Source organism: Corvus cornix, chromosome 14 (assembly GCF_000738735.6).
Source record: "Corvus cornix cornix isolate S_Up_H32 chromosome 14, ASM73873v5, whole genome shotgun sequence".
Lineage (NCBI taxonomy): Eukaryota > Metazoa > Chordata > Aves > Passeriformes > Corvidae > Corvus > Corvus cornix.
Genome location: NC_046344.1, coordinates 732,831 through 756,649, shown reverse-complemented (window position 1 = coordinate 756,649; position 23,819 = coordinate 732,831). Strand labels below are relative to the sequence as shown.

General features: G+C 42.7%; 1 protein-coding gene across 4 annotated transcripts in view; it reads right to left on the bottom strand.

The window, feature by feature from the left end:
• The window catches only part of XYLT1 (xylosyltransferase 1), a 169,329-nt gene that overhangs the window by 126,485 nt on the left and 19,025 nt on the right, over positions 1-23,819 (bottom strand). For 2 of the 4 annotated variants that reach the window (XM_039560113.1, XM_039560112.1), the window contains exon 2: positions 1,193-1,231. The exons of the other annotated variants lie outside the window; for them this stretch is intronic. In XM_039560113.1, the coding sequence (XP_039416047.1) occupies positions 1,193-1,231 (39 nt within the window). The remainder of the gene's footprint in view (positions 1-1,192; positions 1,232-23,819) is intronic. 4 annotated transcript variants of the gene reach the window in all.

The following is a 23,819-nucleotide window of genomic DNA, read 5'->3' as shown; positions in this document are numbered from 1 at the left end:
ACTTCAAAGCTGCCCTGGCTACAAAATTACTGTAACTAGACCTGGCAACTGCTGCATGTAAAACACAGCTGTGCACGTGTGTATTTATCCAATTATTATCTGACTGTTTGTAAGAAATTCTTTGTGCATTTTTGTTTTCTGTGCTATGCTTCTCCATCCCAGAAAGGGAATTAACACTTTATATCACTTTGCTATACAAAAGCTATTTATGCCATTGAGGTCTATTCCCAGCATAACCTGAGGAAGAGAAAATTGCAGGGGGGTGTTGGGGTAAAAAAGCAGCATCACAAGTAAGTCTTCATTATTACTGTATATTTCTAGTCCTACCTCATGCACAGATCAGTACTTTATTATATGCACTGTGTTTTGATACCGCTTTACAATGCCACTGTGTATAACAAACTCTGTGTGATCCTTCCTTGCCAGTTTTGACTCACAAGGACTTGGCTCTGAAGAGAGGTCCATAAAATAGATGTAGTAGGCTTGTTGAAACAAATAACAAAACAGTCAAAAGCTTTCCCCAGAGAAAGGCCAGCAGAAGACAAAGGTAGAAATATTTATGCCATAACTCAGGGGCATTGGCAATGTGTCCTGAATAAACACTCATCTTCAGTATGCAAGTTCCATAGCCCTCGCTGTCTCCCAAAGATCAGCGAGAATGGAAATCAATGATGCTGCCTTGTTAGAAAACACAAATCAAAGCATCAGTGACTTTGTAAAATCCCTTCTGTCACTTTGACCTTCTGGTGCCAGGCAGCTCCACAGATTCATTACCATTCATTGTAATGTCTAAAGAAAAAATCAGCAGCACGAGAGTTTGAGAGTAACAGACCAGCAGCAGGGATTGGGAAAATGCTGGGAGTGTACAAAAAGTGTACAAAAAGAAATGAGAACACCGTGAAAGGATGCTCACTCTGCCTGGAAGACTGTGTCCCCTCTTCCAACACATACAAGTCAGTTCTGCTGCTGTCCAGCTTCACGCCAGGTCCTTCCTCACCATCTGCACCTACTGTTTCCTGTCAGGAATCTGGTTCTCTCCTTGCCCAGCCAGTCATGCCAGGAGCTACTGCTATGGCTGCTACACCTGCACCCTCTCCAGGGACACCAGCAGGGGTAGATACCATAAATATGGTGGGCAACACCAGCCCAGCCCTCTCTTTCAGAAAGAAGTGGGATGGGGGGTAGTACTAACCTGAGTCTCCAAGCTGGTGTAGGGACTAGGAGGTTCAATCTACAAAGAGAGCAGACAGAAACAGCCATTACTCTGGAATAGTGGAAGAGAAGTGTTCTGAGCTGTTAGTGGTCTAAAGTAGTGATATCAGGGACGAACACACCTGCTTCAACAAGGATGGCAGGATTATTTTTTAATTTTCTTTTAAGATTTACCACTTTTCCAGACATCTGGAAATCACACAGAATTTACAGAACCTCTACAATATTTGGATGAGCAAAATAAGTTGCAGTAACAGGAGTATACCAAAAGGCCATGTGCAGGCCCTCACATCTTTGATTTGATGCTCTTTTACAATTCTTAGATTACAGCTGACTGGTTTTGGATCAGATCAATATTTGACTGGTGCTGCTGTAATTTCAAAGCATTAGGACTTTTTCAGAAAGCTGATCAAAACTTGATGGTGAAAGGGTTGGCCACATCCTTGGCAAAATTTTTCCTCCCAACAGCTGCAGTTAGCTGTGGTTATTTTGTTTTCCATTAAATTTCTTCCTAATGAACGCTCCTCTCCAGCTCTGCACATTATAATGCACATGCACTGTACATTTTCTGCAGTCTGGCATCTTCCTTGGTGTCAAAACCTGAACTCTTAGCTTAGCTTGGCCAGAAGATTCAAACCTCATTAAAGAACTTCTAACACAAAAGCACAAAATCGTCTATTTAGCCTGTTAATTAAAAGGTTAGCAAGAGGTAACATCCCTGTAGGAAATCCCATCATTAGTGTTCTGGGATTAGCACTCAAGAAAAATCTTTAAAAGCACATCTTTTAAAGTATAAGGAACATTTAAAACCTCAGTCTTGCTGGTCCAGGTATTACTCTGCAAGGTCTTGCTCTCCACATCCTGTTTAATTGGAAAGCCTAACAGAGCAGAACCAGGTCAATGGTGCTCTCTCTTAAATCCATCACATCTGTCTCAATTAGACACTTTTAGTTTAGAAAATTCTTGTCTATGAGATTATCAGGCTCCTGAGACTAATTCTGAGTTTTGAGCCATTGTGATTCTCATTTTGGCTAAATCACAGAATAGAATGGAAAAAAAAAAAAAAAAAAAAAAAAGTGAGCTTCCTCCAAGAAACAATATATTCCTTTTACTTTTAATTATGCCTATAAAGCAGCTTTTGTTTTAACAATCACCATAAATACACTAATGAAGAAACAAGCTATCAACCCAGGAAAAAAAGCTTAAGGAGGAAATTGGCCTTGAAAGCCTTGACACACCTTTCCCCCACTCAGCAAGTCATGGGTCAGGCAGCACAGTGTGCACAGGTGAAAAAGCCCATGATTACCTCTGTCCCACTGCTAACTTAGAACAGGCTGATGAAAGGTTGCATTTAGCACCAGAGTACCATTAGGACACAGATGTAGTAGATATTATCTGACACCAAGACTGGAAGGAAACTGAGAAACCTCAATGAAATCCAAATATCATGTCATCAGCTAAGCTAGAAGAGGGAGAAATCATCTGCAGGTGAGAGGACTCTTGTCCTTGGGCAGCCTTACTCTAAAACAAATGATGGCAACACTTGCAGCTCTTCTCATATAGACTTAGCAGGGACAAATGCATCCATTTTGCAGCTGGACTCTTAAGCAATGCTAGTCTGGTCACAACGTTGTCCTCCATTGTCCCACTCACATTTATATCATAGCAGGAGGCTCACAACATCAGCAGGTGTGTGGGGCAGATAGAATACAGAGTGTGTTTAAATACAACAAGCAGAATACTGCTGTAACAAAGAACAGCTCAGCTGCACAGGCTCCCCCTTGGGAGATCATCTGGATTTTCTCAGTCAGTGCCAATTTGATTGCAGACAAAAGCTTTTTCAACATGTACTGTTCCCTTCCAAATGGCAATATTTCCATAAGAGGAAGTAGCTACTACTGAATGTATAAAACATCCTGGAAAGATCAGGGGATTCCTGTAACAGAGAAGGCTTCAGATTCCTTAAAAGCTAGACAAACTCAGTCCAGTATCTCCTGAATAGAATGGATTTCTTATGGTAATTACTAATTTCCAAAGCTCCCTGGCCCAATGAAAGCTGTAAATATAAACCAGGTTTTGAATGGCATTATTTCACCATGTGGAACATGCTGTATCAGCATGGGCCTGTGACCTACCGTTTTTCCTGTTTATTTTCCCCCTCATTTTGGCTGTGGTAAGTTGTATTCACTTGTGCTGCCACCACTGTGCAGCACTGCAAGGGGGACTGTTCTGCCCCATCATTAGAACACAACTCAAATGTCACCTCCACTTACAAATTACCTGAGAAGAAAATGAAGCTTGGCTTTTAGGGGCAAGAGCAGGAACAAACCAGGTAAGCTCCTCCCCCAGCTCACACTTTTTTGCACAATTGCTAGAGATGGTGAGAGGAAAAACCCAAAGCTTTCTCCCAACTGCAGTTCACACAGTACAACATTGCTGCCTCAGCCTGCACTCCACTGACTGTGAAACTTGGCTGGGGTGCCTCTGGATGCCACCTCTGCCTTGCACAGAGGTGTTTTCTTTCACCCCATTCCCAACTGCCCGCTCTGCTTTCCTGCTTCCCCCGTGCAGTTACAGGTACCACACTCAGCACAGCTCTTGGAGCTGACCTGAGAGTCCCCAAAACACAGCTGCAGCGAATCCATCCCAATTCTCCTCTTTAAGCAAAGCAATAAGGAAGCTGAGGAGGGCAAAGAAGGTGGGAGGACATAAATATAGTCAAATTGGATTTTCACCTGCAAAAAATAGTTTTAAAATTCAAGCTCAAAGTCAGCAACTTAAAAGAAAGACTCACTCTTACTGCAGAAAGAGGCATGTTCTTAAAGTCATCTGCCTATCACTAGTGCCAAGTAAATGTCACATTTGGGTAAATCCCAGAGCTCTCCTCCAGCTCCTGTGCACGGTTATGGATGACAATGTGCACAGCAATAGCCCACATGTGAGGGATGAGGGTACACACTGGTTTTTTTAAAGGTACAACCTCTGCTTTATCCAACCTGCCGGCTCTCACTGACTATTAGCTGCTAACGAAAGGTAAGAGAGCAAATTGTCACATGGAAACACTTAGGAAAGACCAGCGGAATAACTGGCAGCATTCCAAGCAAAGTTTTGGTTGGTCTGTGTATGTTCCACTTTAATTCTAGCAGGTTTCAGCAGCCTGACACAGAATCACAAGAGTTGTGATAGCTAAACCCCAGGGGACGTCAGCAATCATCCCATCTGAAATTTCAGACTGCCATTTTTCAAGTGCTATGAATCATTAATCTCCAGTGCTTGTGATGAAATGAAATCTGTAGTGGAATTGGAGAGTAAACACTATGACAGTGCTGTATAAACAGCCTGACACATTGATCACCTTTAAAGACTGATCAGGGTAAGACTGTTTACTATTGAAAGGTGACACTGAGAACAGCAACTCTGCTCTGGGGTTTGGCTACTGTGTTTTTCATGATGGGTTAACATCTCACTCCCATAAAGGAAACAGACATGTTTTCAAACACTTTGCAACCTTCCCAAAACAAAACTAAAGGACAGGAAGGCTCGGAGGAACTGAGGTACAGACAAATAAACCAAGTATTCCAAAGTCACATGGGAAATAGGAGAGAAACCTGCAAAGTCTAGGACCTTGACCACAAGACATGTCTCTCCCCCATGCCACAAAAGATGTTTTTCCAGCGGCTTCAAGAGACACCAGGTTTGAATTGCTTCAATCCAATCACACATGACCTAATCCTGACTGCAGGAAAGCCCAGGGCTCAGACTCCGAGTGCTGCTGGCTGCACTGGACTTGCTCCTGCAGACAAACCTCCTGCTCGCTGCCCCTCCCATCACCTCTGGACTGCTCACCTTTAGTTCCCACACTGCTCTGTTCACCTTTGGTCAGTGAGCCAAGAACTTCAAATGATTTTTTTATACTTGATGGACAATTTTCACTCATTTCTAGTCACCTCTCTCCATCCCTGGAGGCAGCACTGCCCTGTGTGTGGCTTGGCACAAGGCAGTGGCCCCCAGCAGCAGTGCCAGTCACCCCAGAACCTCAGCACTTGCACTGCAGCAGGTTTTCCATGTTTTGTGCAGCTGGACCCTGAGACACACAGGGGCACTGGCTTGTAAAGTTCTTTTATAGTTTTATTGATTTGTTCTATGTCACTTTACAGCTGAATCAGTCCTTTCAGTCAGCTCATGCCATGAAGCAAGGAGAGCTGTGCCAGTGCAGCAGAGAGGTGCCCAGCAATGCCAGGAGCAGGAGGATAGGAAGGAAGAGACAGCAGCAAGGGACGGGGTAAGAAGGCAAGCAGCAGTAACAAATGAACAACCACATGCTTAGCCAGCAGTAGAAGAGCAGCTCAGTTAAATCTAAGAACCTGCTAATTCCTTGCTTTTCAGTAAAGATAAATCTGTTCTCTTGTCTGCAGGAGTTGTACAGAAGAATGTAGCCATTTACAGAACCTAAGCAGCAGCAACACCTACTCTCCTTACCTTGCAATAACAGTCAGTGCCCAGAAACAGCCCAGAACTCCCTAATACCTCCATAAAAAACATTACTCAAAATTAATCCATACTATCTTACTGAACGTTTAAGCCATACACTGAAGCTTCTGTCTATTAAATACTGTTCCAGTTACAAATGAAGCTGGAATTATTCCTATCTTTGGTGTCTTTTACCACCTGAAAAGTATCTGCTGCAGCCAACTCAGCACAGACCTGTGAACATATCCAGGGCCAGCAACTGCAGCACATTGATAGCAGCAGGGAGCTTTCCCAGATGTCTGTAAAATATGTCTGGCCACTGAGATGCTGCTGTCCAAGCACTGCTTTGACATTTTGAGTATGTCAGCTCCCCAGGCCAGACAAGCTGTCTCACAGGTACGAGTGACAGACAGTTAATGCTTTAACTTATTAACTCCAGGCTCACTTATCTTCCAACCTTGGCACCTCAACGCAGCACAGCTGCTCCAACACTACTTTCCAAATCTGTGCTTAAGAATGATACATCTGACCAACTCACAGCAAGGGCCAACTGTCCTGCTTTCCTTAATAATTTATTACGAGCTGGCAGGAGCCACGGCTTTGCTGCATTGTTCAGCTGTTCTAACAAACTGCACAGTTTGTTTCAGGCAGCAAAGGAATTTCAGCATGAAATGCTAATGTGTAACAGGACAAGGAACTCTAATCTAATGGATCAATAGAATTGGGTTGTTTAGAGATGGCAAAGTGTACCGGATGCTACTGACAAAGATCTTTTTCCTCCATGCCCCAGCTCATCTCTGAAAGCCCCACACGCCCTCGCTGCTGTGAACCACAGCTTCATGCCCACTTCCCCAGCGGATGCTGCTATGGAAACCTCCAAGAGGGCACCCCAGGAGGTACAGCCTGGGTATGATTTTGAGAGTAATTACACTCATGGATGTGGGTTATTTGTAGCTCTAGTGATAAAAAGGAGAAAAAAAAAAAAAGACACATGTCCTTATGCAACATTTTAATAGAGCTGGAGGAGTCTATATTTATAGAGTTACCAAGTGTCTTAAACATCTACATAAAAAACCCACATGGAAGGAGACACTAATTCACTTGAGAGCATAAGCATTGCATTTATAGGGGAAAAAATGTCCTGTCTGACAACCACTCCAGTTGTCATCTGTTATGAGAACAATCTGTCTGAATATTATCTGAAACAGGACACTGTAAAAAAATCAAAGACCAGGCTCATCTGAAGTTTCCAGACAAGTTACCAGAAGAAAATTAAAGCCTGCACAGTAAGGAACATGTTCCAAAGTTAAAGGAGCAGCTGAAGAGAAGAGGGCAGGGCCAGCTTCAAAGTTGAGTGGGGCACTGCTGCGCTGTGAGCAGAAGTCAGCCAGTCAGCACAAGCTGCACTTGCAGCTACCGCAGGTAATCGAGCTGGAAATCCATGTCAAAGCACTTGGAAAAGAGAGAGAGAGATGCTGGTGGGCCATTTAACTGGTGTTGGCATAACCCCAATAACAACAACAAAAAGGAAGCACATTTTCACCAGATTTTGCACTGCACACAGAAAAAGACACCCATGCAGTCCCTGCCCTCAAAGCAGAGCAAAGCACCGCTGTCCAGTGGCAGCCACGCTGGGGAGTCATCAAATGCTGCTGTGAGCAGCAGCTTCAGGTCTTCACCCTCCTGAACCCTTCTGCAACCACCCAGGGCCCTTCCAGAGAGGGGCACAGCCTGGCACAGAGCCGGGGTCATGCCCTGAGCCTTTCCATCCTGCTATTCTTATGAGAAGGATCTTTCCAAAGAATAAACTGAGGACACCAAGACGCTAGGAACACAGCCCTGGGTCTTTCCAGAGGGAAAGGGAAAAGACAAGGGAAAATCAGCTTTGTTAAGAAAATCCAGCTAAAAATCTTGAGGGTAATAGAACGAGAAGAAGCCTGTATAGCTTCATACAGAATAAAGCCTGCCAGACAAATTTAATTGCTTTATTTGTTCTTTGATAGATTTACAGAGGGAGTGGATACACAGCAGAGGTCATATTTTCCAGATTTTAGGACAGCATCTGTGTCTCACGAAATCCTAATTGAAAAATTAATTCAAAAAGACTTGGGAAGGGGCAAGCACAGCTCTGGAATTGAGAGCTGGCTGCAGGACTGTAAACAAATGATAATGATAAACGGCACTGTATTGAGCTGAGGGGAGGTCATATTGAACAAACTCATTAATGAGCTGAAACGAGGATTAAAGAGCACACCAACAAAATCTGATGATTGCACTAAAGCTCGATTGTGTCTGATGGATGCAAGGCTGCCGTGAGGTGAAGAGGACACGTCCAGCAGCAGGATCCTGCTCCCAGATCCTTGGCAGGCAGGTCCGACATGGTCCAGCCACAGCTGCCTGTCATCCATCGCCCTCAGCCCGGCCCACAGCCCCACACACTGCTCATCTCCTCCCCCTCACCGGCCACCCTGGAAATAAACAGAACTTTGTGTTGCCCAAGAGCCAAACGAGATGTGTGGCAGCAACACAGCCCTTGGCACATGCCAGGAATGCAGGAGTGCCCTGACAAGAGGAAGGCTGAGACCTCCCATTCAAGCACAGCCAGGAAAAAAAATCCCACTACTAAAAATAACACAATGCCTTAAATCCTACCAAGCTGTGTTTTCATGATCTCCCTGAGACAGCTTAAAAAATTGTGGGTTTATGGATTAAAGTCCCTGATAAATCCATTTAGGACCAGACACTTCCTCTGCATGAACTTACTACATTCCAATCTTTATGACAGGGGAGGAGAAAAGAAAAGAAAGAAACAAACAAAAACTCCGAACAGAAAAACAACAGACATGACAAAAAATACCCCAAACAAACAACTTTTTGAAAAATTTTGAATGAAATTTTTGGACACAGAATTTGGTAACACTGATCTCTGAAGGATGAAATAGATACTTTACTTTTTTTTTTTTTTTTTAAGTACAGCTGCTGATTTTCAGCTTTGGAAGTACTGAGGGTTTAGCACTAGACTTTGAGTTTATCAATAAGCTACAGGAAAAGATGAAGAATATGCAGATAGAACAGCAGTTTTGGCTCCCTTCTGCAGTTTTCATGCCAGAACTAAAACATATTTTTCCCAAATAACAGAACCTATCCATCATTTTTATTATCAGCCTGGATGCAGATCCAAGTTTCATCACTTGGTAAGTTAGAAAAACTCTCATTAGCATCTGTGTGTGTAGGGAGCCCATAAGAACACCTCATTAACTCATTAAAGAGGATTCTCACAGAGATTAGCTTCGTCAATCCTTCATTTAGCTACCAATCCATTCATGTGATGCTATTAAGCCCCTCATAAACAGCCAAGTACTCCATAATACACTGTAGGAGCTCAGGTTTGAATCCCCATACTGGTGCACGCTGCTACTGGATTTGTGCTGCACCACTATGAAAATCACTGCAGCCCCAAAGCATCGTTTATTTCCAACACGACCAAGTGACGAGCTGAAGCCCACATTGTACTAAGATGGGACACAGTAACAGCACCCAATCCCCGTGATTTCAAGCCATTCTTACTCCAACCTTGCTTCACATCACACATTTGATGATATGACCAGAAATGTGCACAGGCAAAAGAAAGGGTTACAGTAATAGCCAGTGCAAAGCAACTGCTGCTCATTGCTTGAATGGGAAAGCAGTCAGTGAGGAACCTCTCATCCCCATCCTTAATTTCCAGTTTTCCTTCTTTTCCTTCCCTCTAACCCCTCTTCTGTGCAGTGCTGCTGTCACACCATCTGCAATCTATTTTCAATAAGCCACCTCTGCATGAACAGCACATCTGCCTCTGCCAGGAGAGGCTCCCCCTCTCTCCTGGAACTCCCAGCACTGCTTTGGTTCACTACAGTCACCATGATGACAGAGAAATCTGCCACATCTACATATCAGACAGGTATTGTGTGTTGGTAAACAGCAATTGTCATCCAGATGGCCCTACAGCAGCTTCATTTTGCACTGGCCTTCAGATGCCACCGTGGCAATTGCTCATGCAAGAACATGAACACAAGTCCTTCAGTTCCTGTCAGAGCATCTCCGTTCCCTGCACTGCAGTCAGTGCTGCTTCCACTCGTGGAGGTGTCAGAGGATTTCAGCCCATCTAAATTCATAACCTTAATAGAGATGCACAATTTTATTTTCAAGCTGAATAATTCAAAGAACATTAATTCACTCCCATCTGCTTAAATGAAACAGGTTTGTAAGATCCTAATCAGCTTGTATGTCCATAGACCCTTTCTACCAAGAGCATTGGGTTGGAGTTGGCTGTGCATAAAAGGCCCCACAAATCTTTACTGCAACTCACTCAGTACCATCTCACAAACACTCAGCTCAGACCTAGCAACTGCTCTGTTACATCCAATCCACTCTGGAAACATAAAATGATCTCTGCTACTGCAGGACAAACCTGGCAGCTCGCAGGATGTGCAGGGGAGGCCGAGTGCCTGCCTGATCCCAGGCAGCTGCCTGGAACTGAAGCTCTGCTGTAAGTGGCCTTCCAGATTTCAGGAACTCAGACAAAAGATGCTATTAATGGCACTTGGGGCTGGAGGGGGAAATCCTCGAATGTAAAGTTTCAAGTCACTGCACATTGAGGAAGAGGAGTAAATAATAAGAAAAAGTTGCCCACAGTAAAGTGGGTTCACTTTGTGAAAGTGAACTCCACAGCTTTATAGTATCACAAGCACCCTAGGAATCTGGAGAATGAGACAGGAGAAACTGTGGGGAGACTGAAGTTAAAAACTGCACACTGCATGGTTCATTTTCCTGTAATTCCTTTTATTCATTGCTATAATCAACTTGACATGCAAAGCTGTTCCCAATTTACTGACAGCTTTTCAGATGACATCTAGTTCTCAAGGTATTTTTTTTTTTTAAACCTAAATAGCTAATTATTCATCGCCTTAAACCAGGATATATAACAATGTCAGGAAATCATCTGTTCAAGTTATATCAAAAAGCCTTTGGGGATTAGTTCATCTCTTTTGTATGCTGCAGAAAACACTCACTTGTAAACAATTAAATCATCATTTGAAATCTGTCTACACTTTTAGCATCTCTGAATGCAGCCTGAAAAACCATATAAACAAGTACCTTATTGTTGCATCTAGAACCCAGGGCCGAAAGGTTTTCCTCCATAGTATCTTATTTGCTGCAGGCTGAAGGCTGAACTTACAGGCTAATACAGGCTCTCTGTACAACCTGTAATAAAGCATCTAAATAAGTGCAATAGCTGCTTAAGGAGACCCGAGTTACACTGTTCCCAGGTTATGCTGAGAGCAGAAGACATGCTACAAGGATATCAACATATTGTGGCACAGAGGCATATAACCTCCATGTAACAGTCATGGCTGAGACAAAAACAGGCATTTAAATTTAGCCATGAAGGCTCAGCCTTTGGCCTGAATCTACAGTAATCAGACCTCAGAGTACCCTGCTTCAAGACGCAGAGCTCCTGCATAACACACATTAGAAGAGACCCAGGGACATCACTGGAGCAGAAGCACTTAAAACTTTCCTATTTGAAATCAGTCCATTTCTTTTTGGTCTCCTACTGACTCCTTGACTGCATTTTTAAGGGCTGTAGCTTTGTGGAATACAAACACAATACAAGCATAACATTCCATAGGAAGAAGCTCCTTTCTAAGTCTGTCTTGGGCTGAGCACTGCAGCAGAAAGTTACCGAGCCTGGACAGCGCTCGTTTGCACATCTCACTACAACTGTGCAGATGCAGTGTATTTGTAAAATATATATTTTACAAATACACTGGTCACTCGAGGTTTTTGTTACAGAGTTATCCCTATGCTCAAGAATTTAACTCTCTATTCTACTTCTCTGAATCAAAAACCTGTACAGTACTGTACAGGTTTGAAAGGCAAATTTTCATCTGCTGTTACTACTTCACCACTAATTGTGTGATTTTGTGGCTTTAGTACCTTGATAAATGTTTTGACTAATTCATTTGAATCACTGCAGCTGTATCCTTTTTATGATATAATTGCTGACCCCGTCAAGAGAACAAAACAAAACAAATTATCTTCCTTATGCAATGAAAGCCAAGTAGGTCCTTGTGAAACTACAACTTCCTTTCAGTTAGTGGAAGAAAACACACAGCATTCGTGAGAGCATGCAGACAGAGGGGATGCAGCACATCATTGTCTCAGGGAGGAATTCCCCCATCGCCAAGGAACCGGCTGAGATGGGATCGCTGAACCACGGCACAGAGCCCTCACTTCCCTGCACTCAGGGTGCCTTTGGCCACAAAAACGGGCCATGGGCACCTTCTGCCAGCAAGTCAGTGCTGAGATCTGGGACAGTGAGTTACTATGGTGGAAATTAAAAATGTGACAAGACAGGAATGACTTTTACAGATTTCAAGGGTGCTTCCCAGCATCTTGAGTCCCCAGCTGCACAGAAAAACTCCCCTAGAACTAAAGGCAGAATGGATGAAGCCAGTTCATCCCAAACACCCAGAGGAGAGGTTTGGGTTTATTGTTTGTTTCTTTATGACTGTGGGTTTTGTTCATTTGCTTATTTGATTTTAAACTAAAACTGAGAAGTACATACTTCAGTTTCTGACACGATACCCTCAAGTAAATCAACATGGAAACTGTAAACTAGTGGGAAGTTGCAGGCAAGTTCTTAACCAAGCATAAGGAAAAGTTTCCTACTTGCTGGAACAAACCAACACTTCTGAGAAGAGTGCAGACTGATCATCCAGGCTTAGTAAAAAAAAATAAATAAAAAAATTGCTACATGTACAACATCTCTTTTCTTGAAGATACCGTCGCTGATCTAAAGCGTAAATAAACAGTTGCTCTGTCAGAGGCAGATAATTGACTGAACATTACATTGCTAATGGCAATATTACACAAGACACAAGTGTTTCAGACAAAAAAAAAAATTAAAATCTGAAGTATTTCTCATTCTAACAATTCTGCAACTGACAGGTGACTGCTGGGCAGCAGATAGGAAATTCAGTTTTATCTAAGAGGAAACACACCCCAGCTCATTCTTCTGGTAGCTTCCGAGAGCAACAGTTCCTTTAAGTCAATGCATATCAAACACCTCTCAAACTATAAATAACAAGATTCCCATATTTGAAAAATAACACCGTTTTTCAGCATTATCTCCCTCCTAGAGTAATTATATTTTTAGAGAGGTAAAAAGTTTTAAAATACAAAATTTCCACAGCAGAATCTGTCAATGTAATCAACAGGGTTCAGTTCTGTCTAAGGCAATGGCTTTATTTGTTTTAAAGGGTCTACTAATAAGACTTTAGAAGAAAACATTACATGTATTGGTACTATTTTGATTGAAAATAAACTGTACATTTCAGGGGAAATAAACCATAAGTCTACTTGAATATGAGCTAACACTGCTCCTGCCCTATCATGCATGTATGTATGCACGTATGAGCTGACACTGCTCGTGCCTATCATGTATCATATCAGAATTTGACTTTGGGTATGTTTTTAATCTGAATTTAAAAAGAGCAAGTCACCAGATCCAGCTTTGGAAAGGGTATAAGGGGTAGGTTTGTAAAAAAAGGATCATCAAAATAGCAATCACTGGCTTTTTAAACAGCTCTCTTCGAAAGCAACCAAACACATCCTCTCCATTCATTCATCCCTTAATGGCCAGGAGAAAGCCTGTCCCCCCTGAAGCAGAGCTCATACTATCTGCAGACAGGGCTTTCTCAGTAAGCAAGAAATACCATTGTTCTAAGCTAAGCAGCAATTTAATTGATGTCCTTCTGATCAGTTTTAATGGACTGAAGGTTAAGAAACTTCATTACCTTCTTCAACATGTGCTAATCAGGATCTTTAAATAGTAATGCATGGGCCTTATCCTCAAGTTCTGCTAAAAAAGACAGCTCATTTCCGAAAAAGGAAGCAAGGAAATGAGCCTGTGAATTTTTGATTGCTAGCTGAGGAAAAGTAATACACAAAGCCCAAAAAAGAAGGAGTTACAATGCTGAAGTGAGATGACTCAGAGTACTGCAATTAAGAGCTAAAACCTGCAGACAGCCCTCAGGAGGACAGGAGCAAAGGCCAGGGTGGTCTGGCTCACATCAATCCTGGCTGTGCTTTTCTGGAAGTAATGAAACATCCAGATAAGAAGATCACCGATGAAGAGATAAAAGTACCATAAAGTAAGGTTTGAAACATGTAATTAATAAGTACTTCACTGCAGAAGAAAGGAAGCATTACTCTTCATGAACACTGGGACTCATTCATTCAAACACTGATGCGCTCAGCACTACCCTGATACAACCAAAATGCCTCTTTACCATTAAGAGGTTTTAATCCTTCACTCCATTTCTACTCACAGATATGAAAGGCTCCACTTCAGAGCATTACTCTGCAGTAAGTGACCATTAAAGACGTCCACACCCCTCCCACCTGGAGACACATTGCAAAGTTTTTTTGACCAATGCTCTCACAAAACTTCAGATGGACTGGATTATTTTCCTTCCTATTCTGCATCACAACAGCTTTGAAAACCTGTCTCTGAATTTACCAGAGCAAGCCCTTTATGCCGTCAATAACTTTGTTAAGGCTGTAAAGAAGACTTAAGTCTAAATTTCTCATGAAAAACTAAAAATTAAATTTTAAGAGAGACCTCTACATTCAGTAACATGAGTTGACCACCTACTCCGGAGCCAAAAAAGTCTAATTTTAAAAATGCTTAACACTTTATAAATCCCTTTAACTATTCAGTAACTTTGCCTTTTGTATTAACTTCTCCAAAATCCACTTTCTTACTGCATGGGATGTAAGAGCAATTAGAATGCTCTTTCGCATGTACATCCTGGGAGGAAAACAATGCCATATAAATCAGACTTTTACTGAACAGGGAGATTATTGTATCACTTTACAGCAATCTACTACAAACTAATTCCTTCCAATTTAAAGCCAAGTATCCCAGCTGATGATGTCTTAGGAAAAGAACAAGTATCAGGCAATGAATAAACTCTAATGGCAATTCAAGAACAGGTCTTGAAGGCAAATCCTTCCATCCTGCACAATCAGTCCTTGTTAATGGCAAGGCAGAGAGCGCTGACAGTGCAAGCACTCGCTGTGCCGGCATCCCATAGCACCAGCACCAGGGCTCTAACTCTGTTATTCCCCGAGGAGCAGCAATCCTCTCTGTGCAGCAGCAAGGCAGTGTGTCCAGGTTCTGCACTCTGGTGAAAGGAGGCCACTGGCTGCGGCTGCCAGCAGGCACCGGAGCTCGGGCAGCAGCCCGGACACAGCGGCACGGACGGGGCTCCGGGCCAGGCTGCTCCCACCTGCGACACCCGGGGACACTCAGCACCGCGAGTAGCACACAGGGAGTCGGCCAAGTTAAACAAATGATGATTATGAGGCTTTAAAAGCAGTTATGAATGTTACCGGGCCTTGCTTTTCCTTGGACAAAAAATTACTTGACTGAACCCCAAAGAAAGCTGGGACCGACTCTTGAAATCAGCAGCTACCCAAGAGAGCCAACCCTGAAAACGCAGCTGAGACAGAGCTAACCAGAGACACCAGCTGAACATCTGCCACTGTCTCTGCTTACATACCATTTTGTCTGTAATGCTTGCAAAATACTAGCCAAAATCTTTCTCTTTTCACTACACGAAACAACGGAGGTATTTGGCTTTTCAGTTTTTAGGAGGCCACCAACAGTTTCAGTGTAACCATAACATTTTGAATAGTATTTTCCAAGTTCTTTTTAATGGACACAGAGACACAAACAGGCCATTGAAATTCACAATATGAAACAGACGCATATGCAGTGTACACCAGATCTAAAATTTTGCACCACAGTACATTTAAATATTTCTGAGCTGACATCAGACACTGCTTAAATTCCATGCAGATACCCGTATCTCAAACCTCTGGGCAACTTCTGTATCAAGAACAAGTTGCAAAGAGCAGTGGAAGGTAACTAGACACGCTCAGGGCAGGAGTGGAAGCCATCTGCACTAATGCAGGAGCATGGGAAGGAGAGACTTTCTGCACTGCTCCGCTCCCCAGGGAACCAAAGGCAAGGCCAGTCAAGTCAGCAGACCAGAGTTACCCCATCCTGCTTGGTCTAGTGCTCAAAAATATAAACAAATGCAAAACAAAACAGTGGTGTTAGAGAGGCAACCTAATTTACAAGTCTTTTTTACTGTCAGGTATGAATATCAGTATGAGCAGGAGTCTGAAGTATGCCACCACAGAGTAATCTGAAAGTGATAAAAGATCTCCAGCTAAAAAGAAGCAAAGCCCTCCTACACCTCAATATGTAATGCAAAAGCTCTCTACTTTGCTTCATACAAAAATAACAGAGCTAAGTTGATCACTCACAGACTATCAATTAATGTGTTCTTATTCATACCCTCCCCACAACAGCCAACAGCTGGAAGCCATTGGTACCACTTGTCACAGATGACCTGGCACACCATGGCCATTTAACCATGAAGCCAGCTCAGGGTCACACACATGCTCCTTAAAATATTCTATATACTGTCATTAAAAACTGTGGCCAAGAGCAATTTGAATTGTGTAGCTCACAAAGTCACAACTGCCTGCCCACGTATCAGAAAATAATAAGGATAAGCAACTTATTAATAACTTAAACCGACCTCCACAGAGTGCTTAGCAGGAGAGGACTTGTTTGGGATTTCTGCAGGGTGCATTTAAGTATTTTTGCCTGACGTAGCTGTTATGTCAGTGAGGTAACACAGCAGAGCTCACTGAGTTTAATTTATGCTCACTATGCAAACCACAGCCAGCTGTGAATTTAGTAAAATCCTTGTTGCAATAACCGTGTCACTTCAAGCGTGAAAGTTGTACTTCCACTTTCAGGCTTAGTCAGCTCATCTAAAAAAAAGGAGGGGAGGGTTAAGACAATAGTGTTAATAGTGTTTAGGTGATCAAGTTGAAAACATGAGGAACCGAGTTGCTCTTACAAAGTAGGCCTGCTCCTCTTTGCATGGATCCAGAAAAATGAGGGCACATTCAGGCAGCCAAGAGATGAGGTCTTGATTTCTTATTGCAGATCTGCCACCAAGCCTTTGTGAGGCCTCGGGCGTACCTTTTGTTTCCTCATCAGATGTGGCAGCATATTCATACACATTTACAAGGCATTACATTTGTAGAGAGGTCAAAGAAAATCAGGAATCTTTGTACCAGATAGTTTTACAGATTTCCAGCATTACTATGAAGTGGATTACTCTAACCTAATCCAATCTAAAACAATTTGATGGGAAAAAAAACCCCAGATATTTCAAATTCATACCACAGCCCAATCTCAGCAAAATATCATAGAGGTACCTCCTTTGCCTGAGGGCTTTTGCCCTTTCGGAGTTCAAATGCTTACCACAAAAACAGGTGTGACAGCATTTCAGAAAAGGCTGCAACCCCATTTTCTTGTCAAGTTGCAATCTGTTGTCTGCAACAGAGCAACTGAAATGACAAACATTACTTTTGTGATAATCTCTGCAAGAAGATTTATCTTCTTTTTCAAAATCATGTAATATGGCTTTACCCTAAAGGGATGACACCTGAAATGAATATAATCACAACTCCTCATTGGCCTATTAAATCAGAACTGCAGGGAGATAAAAGTTAGCAATAAAAAATTAACTTAATTCGTACCTAAAGCTGGGTAGAAATTTCACTGTATTAGCTGAAGTCAGTTTTCAGCCATCCCTTGCTCTCTGCCGTAGTAAACTGCATCCTAGTAGAACAACATTGTGGAAGTGAACCAAGCTGTAGCACTGCTGCCTCTCAGACATGTCCCAGCTCTCTGCAGCTGACATCCACTGCAGGGTGCCTGGCCCATGTCCTCATCGCCTGCCTTGCCCAGGGAGCACAGCCACACAGGGCACCACAACACTGACACCTATCCCAGACCCAAACTGCTAAGTCAGGAATTAACCCCAGATCCCATGCACGGCAGCATCTCCTGAGTAAATCTGCAATTTAAATTAAATTAAATTAAATTAAATCAGACTTGCTGTTGTTTAAATGCTGCGTTTGTAGAAAGGAGCAATAAAACTTCTTGCAGGTAATGCTGGCAGGCCACTAAGTGGGAAAATGCATGAGGGGAACAAGGGCATCCCAACATGATGTAAGTGGGAAGCAATGGTGATCCCAGTGAAGGGATCTGTCCTGAAGGGATCTCACTGAAGGACACACAGCTGAGGCTTTTGAAAGGAGCCAACTTCACTCAAAACTAATGGCATCTGTATGCCTAAGTGTCAAACACTCTTCAAAATTACAAGTGTTGACAAATAGTCAGCTGGAACTTAACTAAAAAGTGGCAAATGCCCTCTGGATGGTGCCAGAGATCTGCACTCTACTGAAGTTCTTGAAAACTGTGGGTAATTGCACCCATAATGAAGTGAGCTCCACATATGTACCCCAAAAATCCCAAACCTCAGCTTGGGAGCAGTCTTCACTTTAAATCTTGTATCTTGACTGCCTAGCATCACATTTCAGCAGAAAATCAATTGGAGACAACAGAAGAGTGAGAGAAAAAAATAAAATAAAATAAAATAAAATAAAATAAAATAAAATAAAATAAAATATACTATCTGCTTCTCACACGTGATATGGGCTCATCCCTGTCAATGAAAACAGCCAAGATGCTCCTAATTGTGTCTGTGTAACAACTGACCTTTAAAAGATGAAGTCACTTCATTTCAGAACACTCAAAATTCCTGAAAAATAAAATAAATCTGTTCTGTCAACAGAGGACATGTCATCACAACAAGCAGATATATAATGCCATAGGCATCAGCAGCAGGAAATTGTTTTCAGCACTACACAAACTACATAGATTATCTGAGCAATTATTTATGCAAAGCTGTGAGGTGCTGAACGTACACCACGGACCATGTGCTGAGCTGGCCAACTTCAGCCACTACAGGAATGTAAAGCAGCCCTCAGCGAAAGGCAGCACACAGAGCACCCTGCTGATGTTTACAGGAGCAGGAGACGCTCCTGCAGCACCCTGGCTGCGTTCAGCCCTGGCCTCACTGCAGCACACATCTCTACAACAGTGACAACTTTCTTACAACGATGTAGCCCAGTACAATGACACATGTTAAATATAGCCACGAGAGAGCGGGGAGCAGAAATCCATGAATAACTGTATTGATTGCAGTAAAGAATACCTGGACGTATTTGGAGTGGAGACATTTCCTGATGAAATTCTTTCCATTTGGTAAAAACACAGATGTTGTCTTACACCTTTCCACACACTAAAACAGTAAAACAAAACTCCAGACACTACTGTTAGAGTTCGAGTAAGTATCTGCTCAACTACTGTTGCAGACAGGGACAGAAAATGGATCTTGCAGCACAAAGAAAATTTGATGCTTTGAAATTAACCATAATTCTTAATATCAAACGGAAGTTGAAAAATTTGAATTTAGTTCTATGAAAATTCTAGATAAAATTTCTTGAACATTTTCTATGTTTTCACTTTAGGATGTAAAGAATTTAATGCCCACATTATCCCACATGTACAGTCATTACCAGGTACTGTATATTCAGACTATGTTGTAAGTGGTAGGGTAGAACAGAAGATGACAACAATGCCAGGAGGGTGGCAGTGCAGTAGTGCCTCTTCTGGTCTCAAGTTCTTTAAAATCTCACCATGAGTTTTCACACGTGAATATGTGCTATTCTCAGCAAAACAGCATTTTCCAATGTTAACTGCTCTGTTAATAAATAAAAAAGTCAGATATTCTACACTGACTGCCCAGTCTGTATGTGAAATTCCTCAATACTCTGGCTGAGACACAGGCTAAGGTTGATTTTACTGCCCTGAAAATTCAGGCAGTTACTTTATGCAAGTATTACCGGTTTCAAGAATTCACTCTATTTGCCCACAAATGTTAGGAAACTTCCCCAGAGACAACTCTGCCCCTCCGAAAGGCAGAAGCAGCACTTCTGAGAGTGACCATTTAGGGGTCCACAACAGTAACTTGCCTGCCACATTAACCCTTAACACTCCCAGCTTTGTGTGCTGCTCGTCCAATTTCCCCCGCTACAGAAGCTGACAGGAGCCGGAGCTGGGCGGCTCCACAGCTGGGCCATTTTGTGCCATTTTGTGGCCAGCACGCAGCACTTGGAGCAAAGAGGAACTGGCTCAGCCATGGCCTGGCCTCGGGGGCAGGGTGCCACGAGCACCCAGCAAAGCTGGGCTGAGGCTCCTCACAGAAACCCCAAGGAGGAAGCGCTGCTGCAGCAGCAAGAGTGCAGCACACACGGCTGGGATTCACGGGGGGAAAGAGAAAAACTAAAACCAAGAGTGGTCAAAAGATGAGGAACAGTGATAACAGCGAGGGAAAGGGAAGAAGAGGTAGAGCTATGACATCAGATAGTAAGTTTAAAAGTGGGAAGCTGAGAAAGATTTTTACAGGAAGCACAGATGGGAGCTCGTCTTCTTGAGCATCTACCTGTCTGCAGGGGCTGGCAGAACACAGTGAGGCACCCAACACTAGCATCATCTCCATGACAGGCACTTCAGCAAAAATAAAATCTTTCTCTTCCTGAAAGCTTCAGCTCTGCCCTGAAAGATAATCCTGTGCTGTTTGCTTTTCTGCTGGTCTCCTTCCATCAATCATTTCGAGCACTAGGAAACCCACAGTCGTTGCTGTACCCAACACAGTTTTCATTAACGATACCTCTGCTACCTTATCCAAAGGATCAGAATCTCAAAATCTGCATTGTAGGACACATCTAAACTCCCTTTTAAAAAAAGGCCTACAAACACATAATGAGCATGCAATAACCTATATTGCTGCTTTGTTTATCAAACTTCCTCAGGGAATCCTCTGCATAACATTTAGAATCCCTCTGCACAAGACTTTCAGCCATGCATGAATTAGATTTGCAGTGAAAAACTGTATGAGAAACCCATCCTTTTCTCAACAGGCAGGTGAAACAGCAATGTTCTAGCACAGAACAGCTCCCCTATACCCAATAAAACTCTTGCCTTGTCATTTACTCACATTTAAGTGTTCATCTTTCTGTTACCTAAGCAGCAGCATGGAAGGCTTCTGTCACACTAACCCATACCATGTGAAACAGAGGTTTTAAGCAGGTAAGCAATGTTGAAAGTATTTCCAAATAACAAAGTAAGGAGCAAGAGTAATACATCCTAATTTGGGGCTTGGCATCATCACCTTACACACAAGCCTGCTGCAACTGAGACATCAACACCGACACAATGATAGCTCATACCAACTCATTGCTGTAAGACAGTGCTTGCAGTAAGCAGGGTATGTGGGCAGGAGAGTACAAATGAAACCCGCAGGTGTGCAGGACACACAGCCTGTTAACTTCAGATGAGACTGGCAGGAAAAATACACAGATGAAGACAGAGGCTACGCACATTGTTATCAAAGCCCAGTTAATTTATTTTTCTGTTCATCATGCCTAGAATGTTTGGGCATAAAAAAAGCAAATTTATTTGTTTTTCCAAAGCTTTTTTCTCTCTGCTCACACACATGCAGGTGAGACAGTGTTTAATGCCCGCAGACGCTCCAAGGAGCCCCTGCCTGAGCAGAGCTGCTGAGGGATGCGATGCTCAGCTGCCCTGGCCCTCCGGGGCGGGTGTCCCGCTCCTGCTGCTGGAGCTCCTGGAGCAGCAGCACTGGGGGCATGGAGAGCCCACTGGCACAGCCTGCCCAAGGCAGGTGCACACAGGTGGAACTCTGATGGGCTCCCCACCACGCCTCTGCAGTGCCAGGCTTTGCAATGTACAATTTTAACAAGGCTGGCTGCTTTTGAGACACTGGGAAGGAGCCAGTATTTGTAACTCTGGTTTTACACGATGACTGAAGTGGCACATCCCAAGCAGTGCCTGCAAAGGACCGTCCGAATGCAGATCAGGCCACAGTGGCCAGAGATCCCGGAGGGGGGAAAGCTGTGCAGCTCCATCACACAAACCCATCTGACAGGAGCTGGAAATAAAGCCTAACACAAGTTTCTCCCTGACAGAGTCCACACCAGCTGTCTTGCTCTCCAGAGAAACAAAACAGGCATTTTTGTATGGAAACACTCTGCTCCTTTGCCTCCTGAAGACTTTGAAATCACGCACACTTATTAGTTATTCCATGCAGGCGTGTGAACCTTTGCACTTGGATGTTGAAGGAAAAATTTACCCTTGACATAAAAATCAATCACATTAACAGTGCAACTTTCCGAACTCCTGCAGGTTCACTCCAAAGAGAGCACTAACTCTTTTCTTAACTTTGAATGAGTCAGATAAAGTGTCTTCTCGGGGCTTTGTTTGTAGGAATTAAGCATTTATGTGAGATCCCTGAGAATTTTACGGAACAGCATTTAACAGAAAATTAATGTTCGCAACCAATTTTTATTTGAATTTGTATTCAAAACCACAGCATTTTCTCATGGCATTGTAGCAACTGTTTCAGAGCTCCCAAACTTGTTCTCTTCCAAACTAGGAAAATTTGGCAACTCGATCAGAACTTTTGAGGTATTTAAAACAAAAGGATAAAAGGCAATGGGAAAAGTTTGACAAGCTGATGAATAATCAGAAAGCTAAAGGAAGAACATCTTAGCAGAAAATGTTACAAAGAAGTAATTTATTCCTCCCGGAGTAATACGCCTCTATGAGATAAAATTCAATTTTTAAAAGGTTTACCATCCCTGCAGTTCATGGCTGGGTTTAACTCCCATAGTCAGGAAACCGCAGCATTTTGTTGCCAACGTGACTCTGCATTTCTGAAAGCAGCAAACAGCAACATGTACAACCCATGTCTGTAAATCAATCTGCTGGGAGACAAGAAGGGCTAAATGAATCAAAACTCCTAGCAAATAGTATGCTGTAGAATATCTCTTCAAAGATGGATGCAAATAGAGTAACAGGGCTCTGAAGACAAACTGGTAGAGCAATGTAAAGGTAAACTGCACTAAGCAGGATTTCAGGAGGTTACAATAAAGCTCTAAGAGTCTTGCAGTCAAATCCAAGATGTTTGAATAGAAAGCGAGCAGCCTGCCTCTGATGTTAGCTCCATAAAAGTCCTAGGACCAATTACCTTTGTTAAAACAGCAGAACAGTCATTTGGAAGAGGCACTTTCCTGAACCATTTAGACACAGGGAGGAAGGGGAGAAAAAAATGAAAATCTGGAAGTGTCTGGAAAGCTGCAACTAAACATTTCTTTTCTAATAAACTGCAGTTTCCTGAAGTCAAACAGATATTTATGCACAAAGCTGCCTTCAAACCAGAAGCACATTCTCCTCTCTGGGTTTGTTTGCTTTGCCTTTTTTACAATACAGACCATCGTTACAAGTTACACAAAAGCCCCTGAATAACCCCGCTGGGAGTGGGGGCCTCTCTGTGCTGAACATAGAGTAAAGTAACATTCCTGCTTCAAAGAAAACTTACAAGATCCAAAGAGACAAAAGACTCAATCCAGAAAGAAAATGAGGCACAGAGGCCACCAAAGGCCACAAAAAAAGGTCAGCAAGAATAAAACTTCTGAGTTCTGTCCCCTTGTATCCCGTATTACCCCTGCAGAGTCAAGAGGTCTCCCAGCACCGACTGATCCTTTCTCCCACTCCCAGTAATAAACTGTAACATCCTCTGAAGTCAGGAGGAGACACAGGACAGTGAGAGAAGCTACTCTTGCACCGTGCAGAACAAGACTCATCCGTACAGGGTCTGCCTCACAAGGCTGAAGTGTAGAGTTCACTTCTCTACAGGAACCAAGACAAAGATCACTCTATATTTAATTTAACTGAGGTAAAGTTACTACCACAGAGGTGCTGGACAACTTCACTGAGACCCGAACTGCAACTTGTAACATTAATTTGAAATTCTTGCTAGAACTCAGAAATTCAAGGTTTATTAAATTATCAATGCTTTCGTAATCAAAAAATAATTCAGGCTATGAGTTAATTTGAAATTATAAAACTACAGACTCTTCACACAGTATTAATTTATCCATCTTTGGCTGCTTTATCATGAATAGTGATTGGTTCATTATATATTCTTACCCTAAGATAAATTTTAAATATGGTTTAAAATTCTAAAGACGGCATTACCAACTGAAACGTGGCAGCAAGAACTAATTTA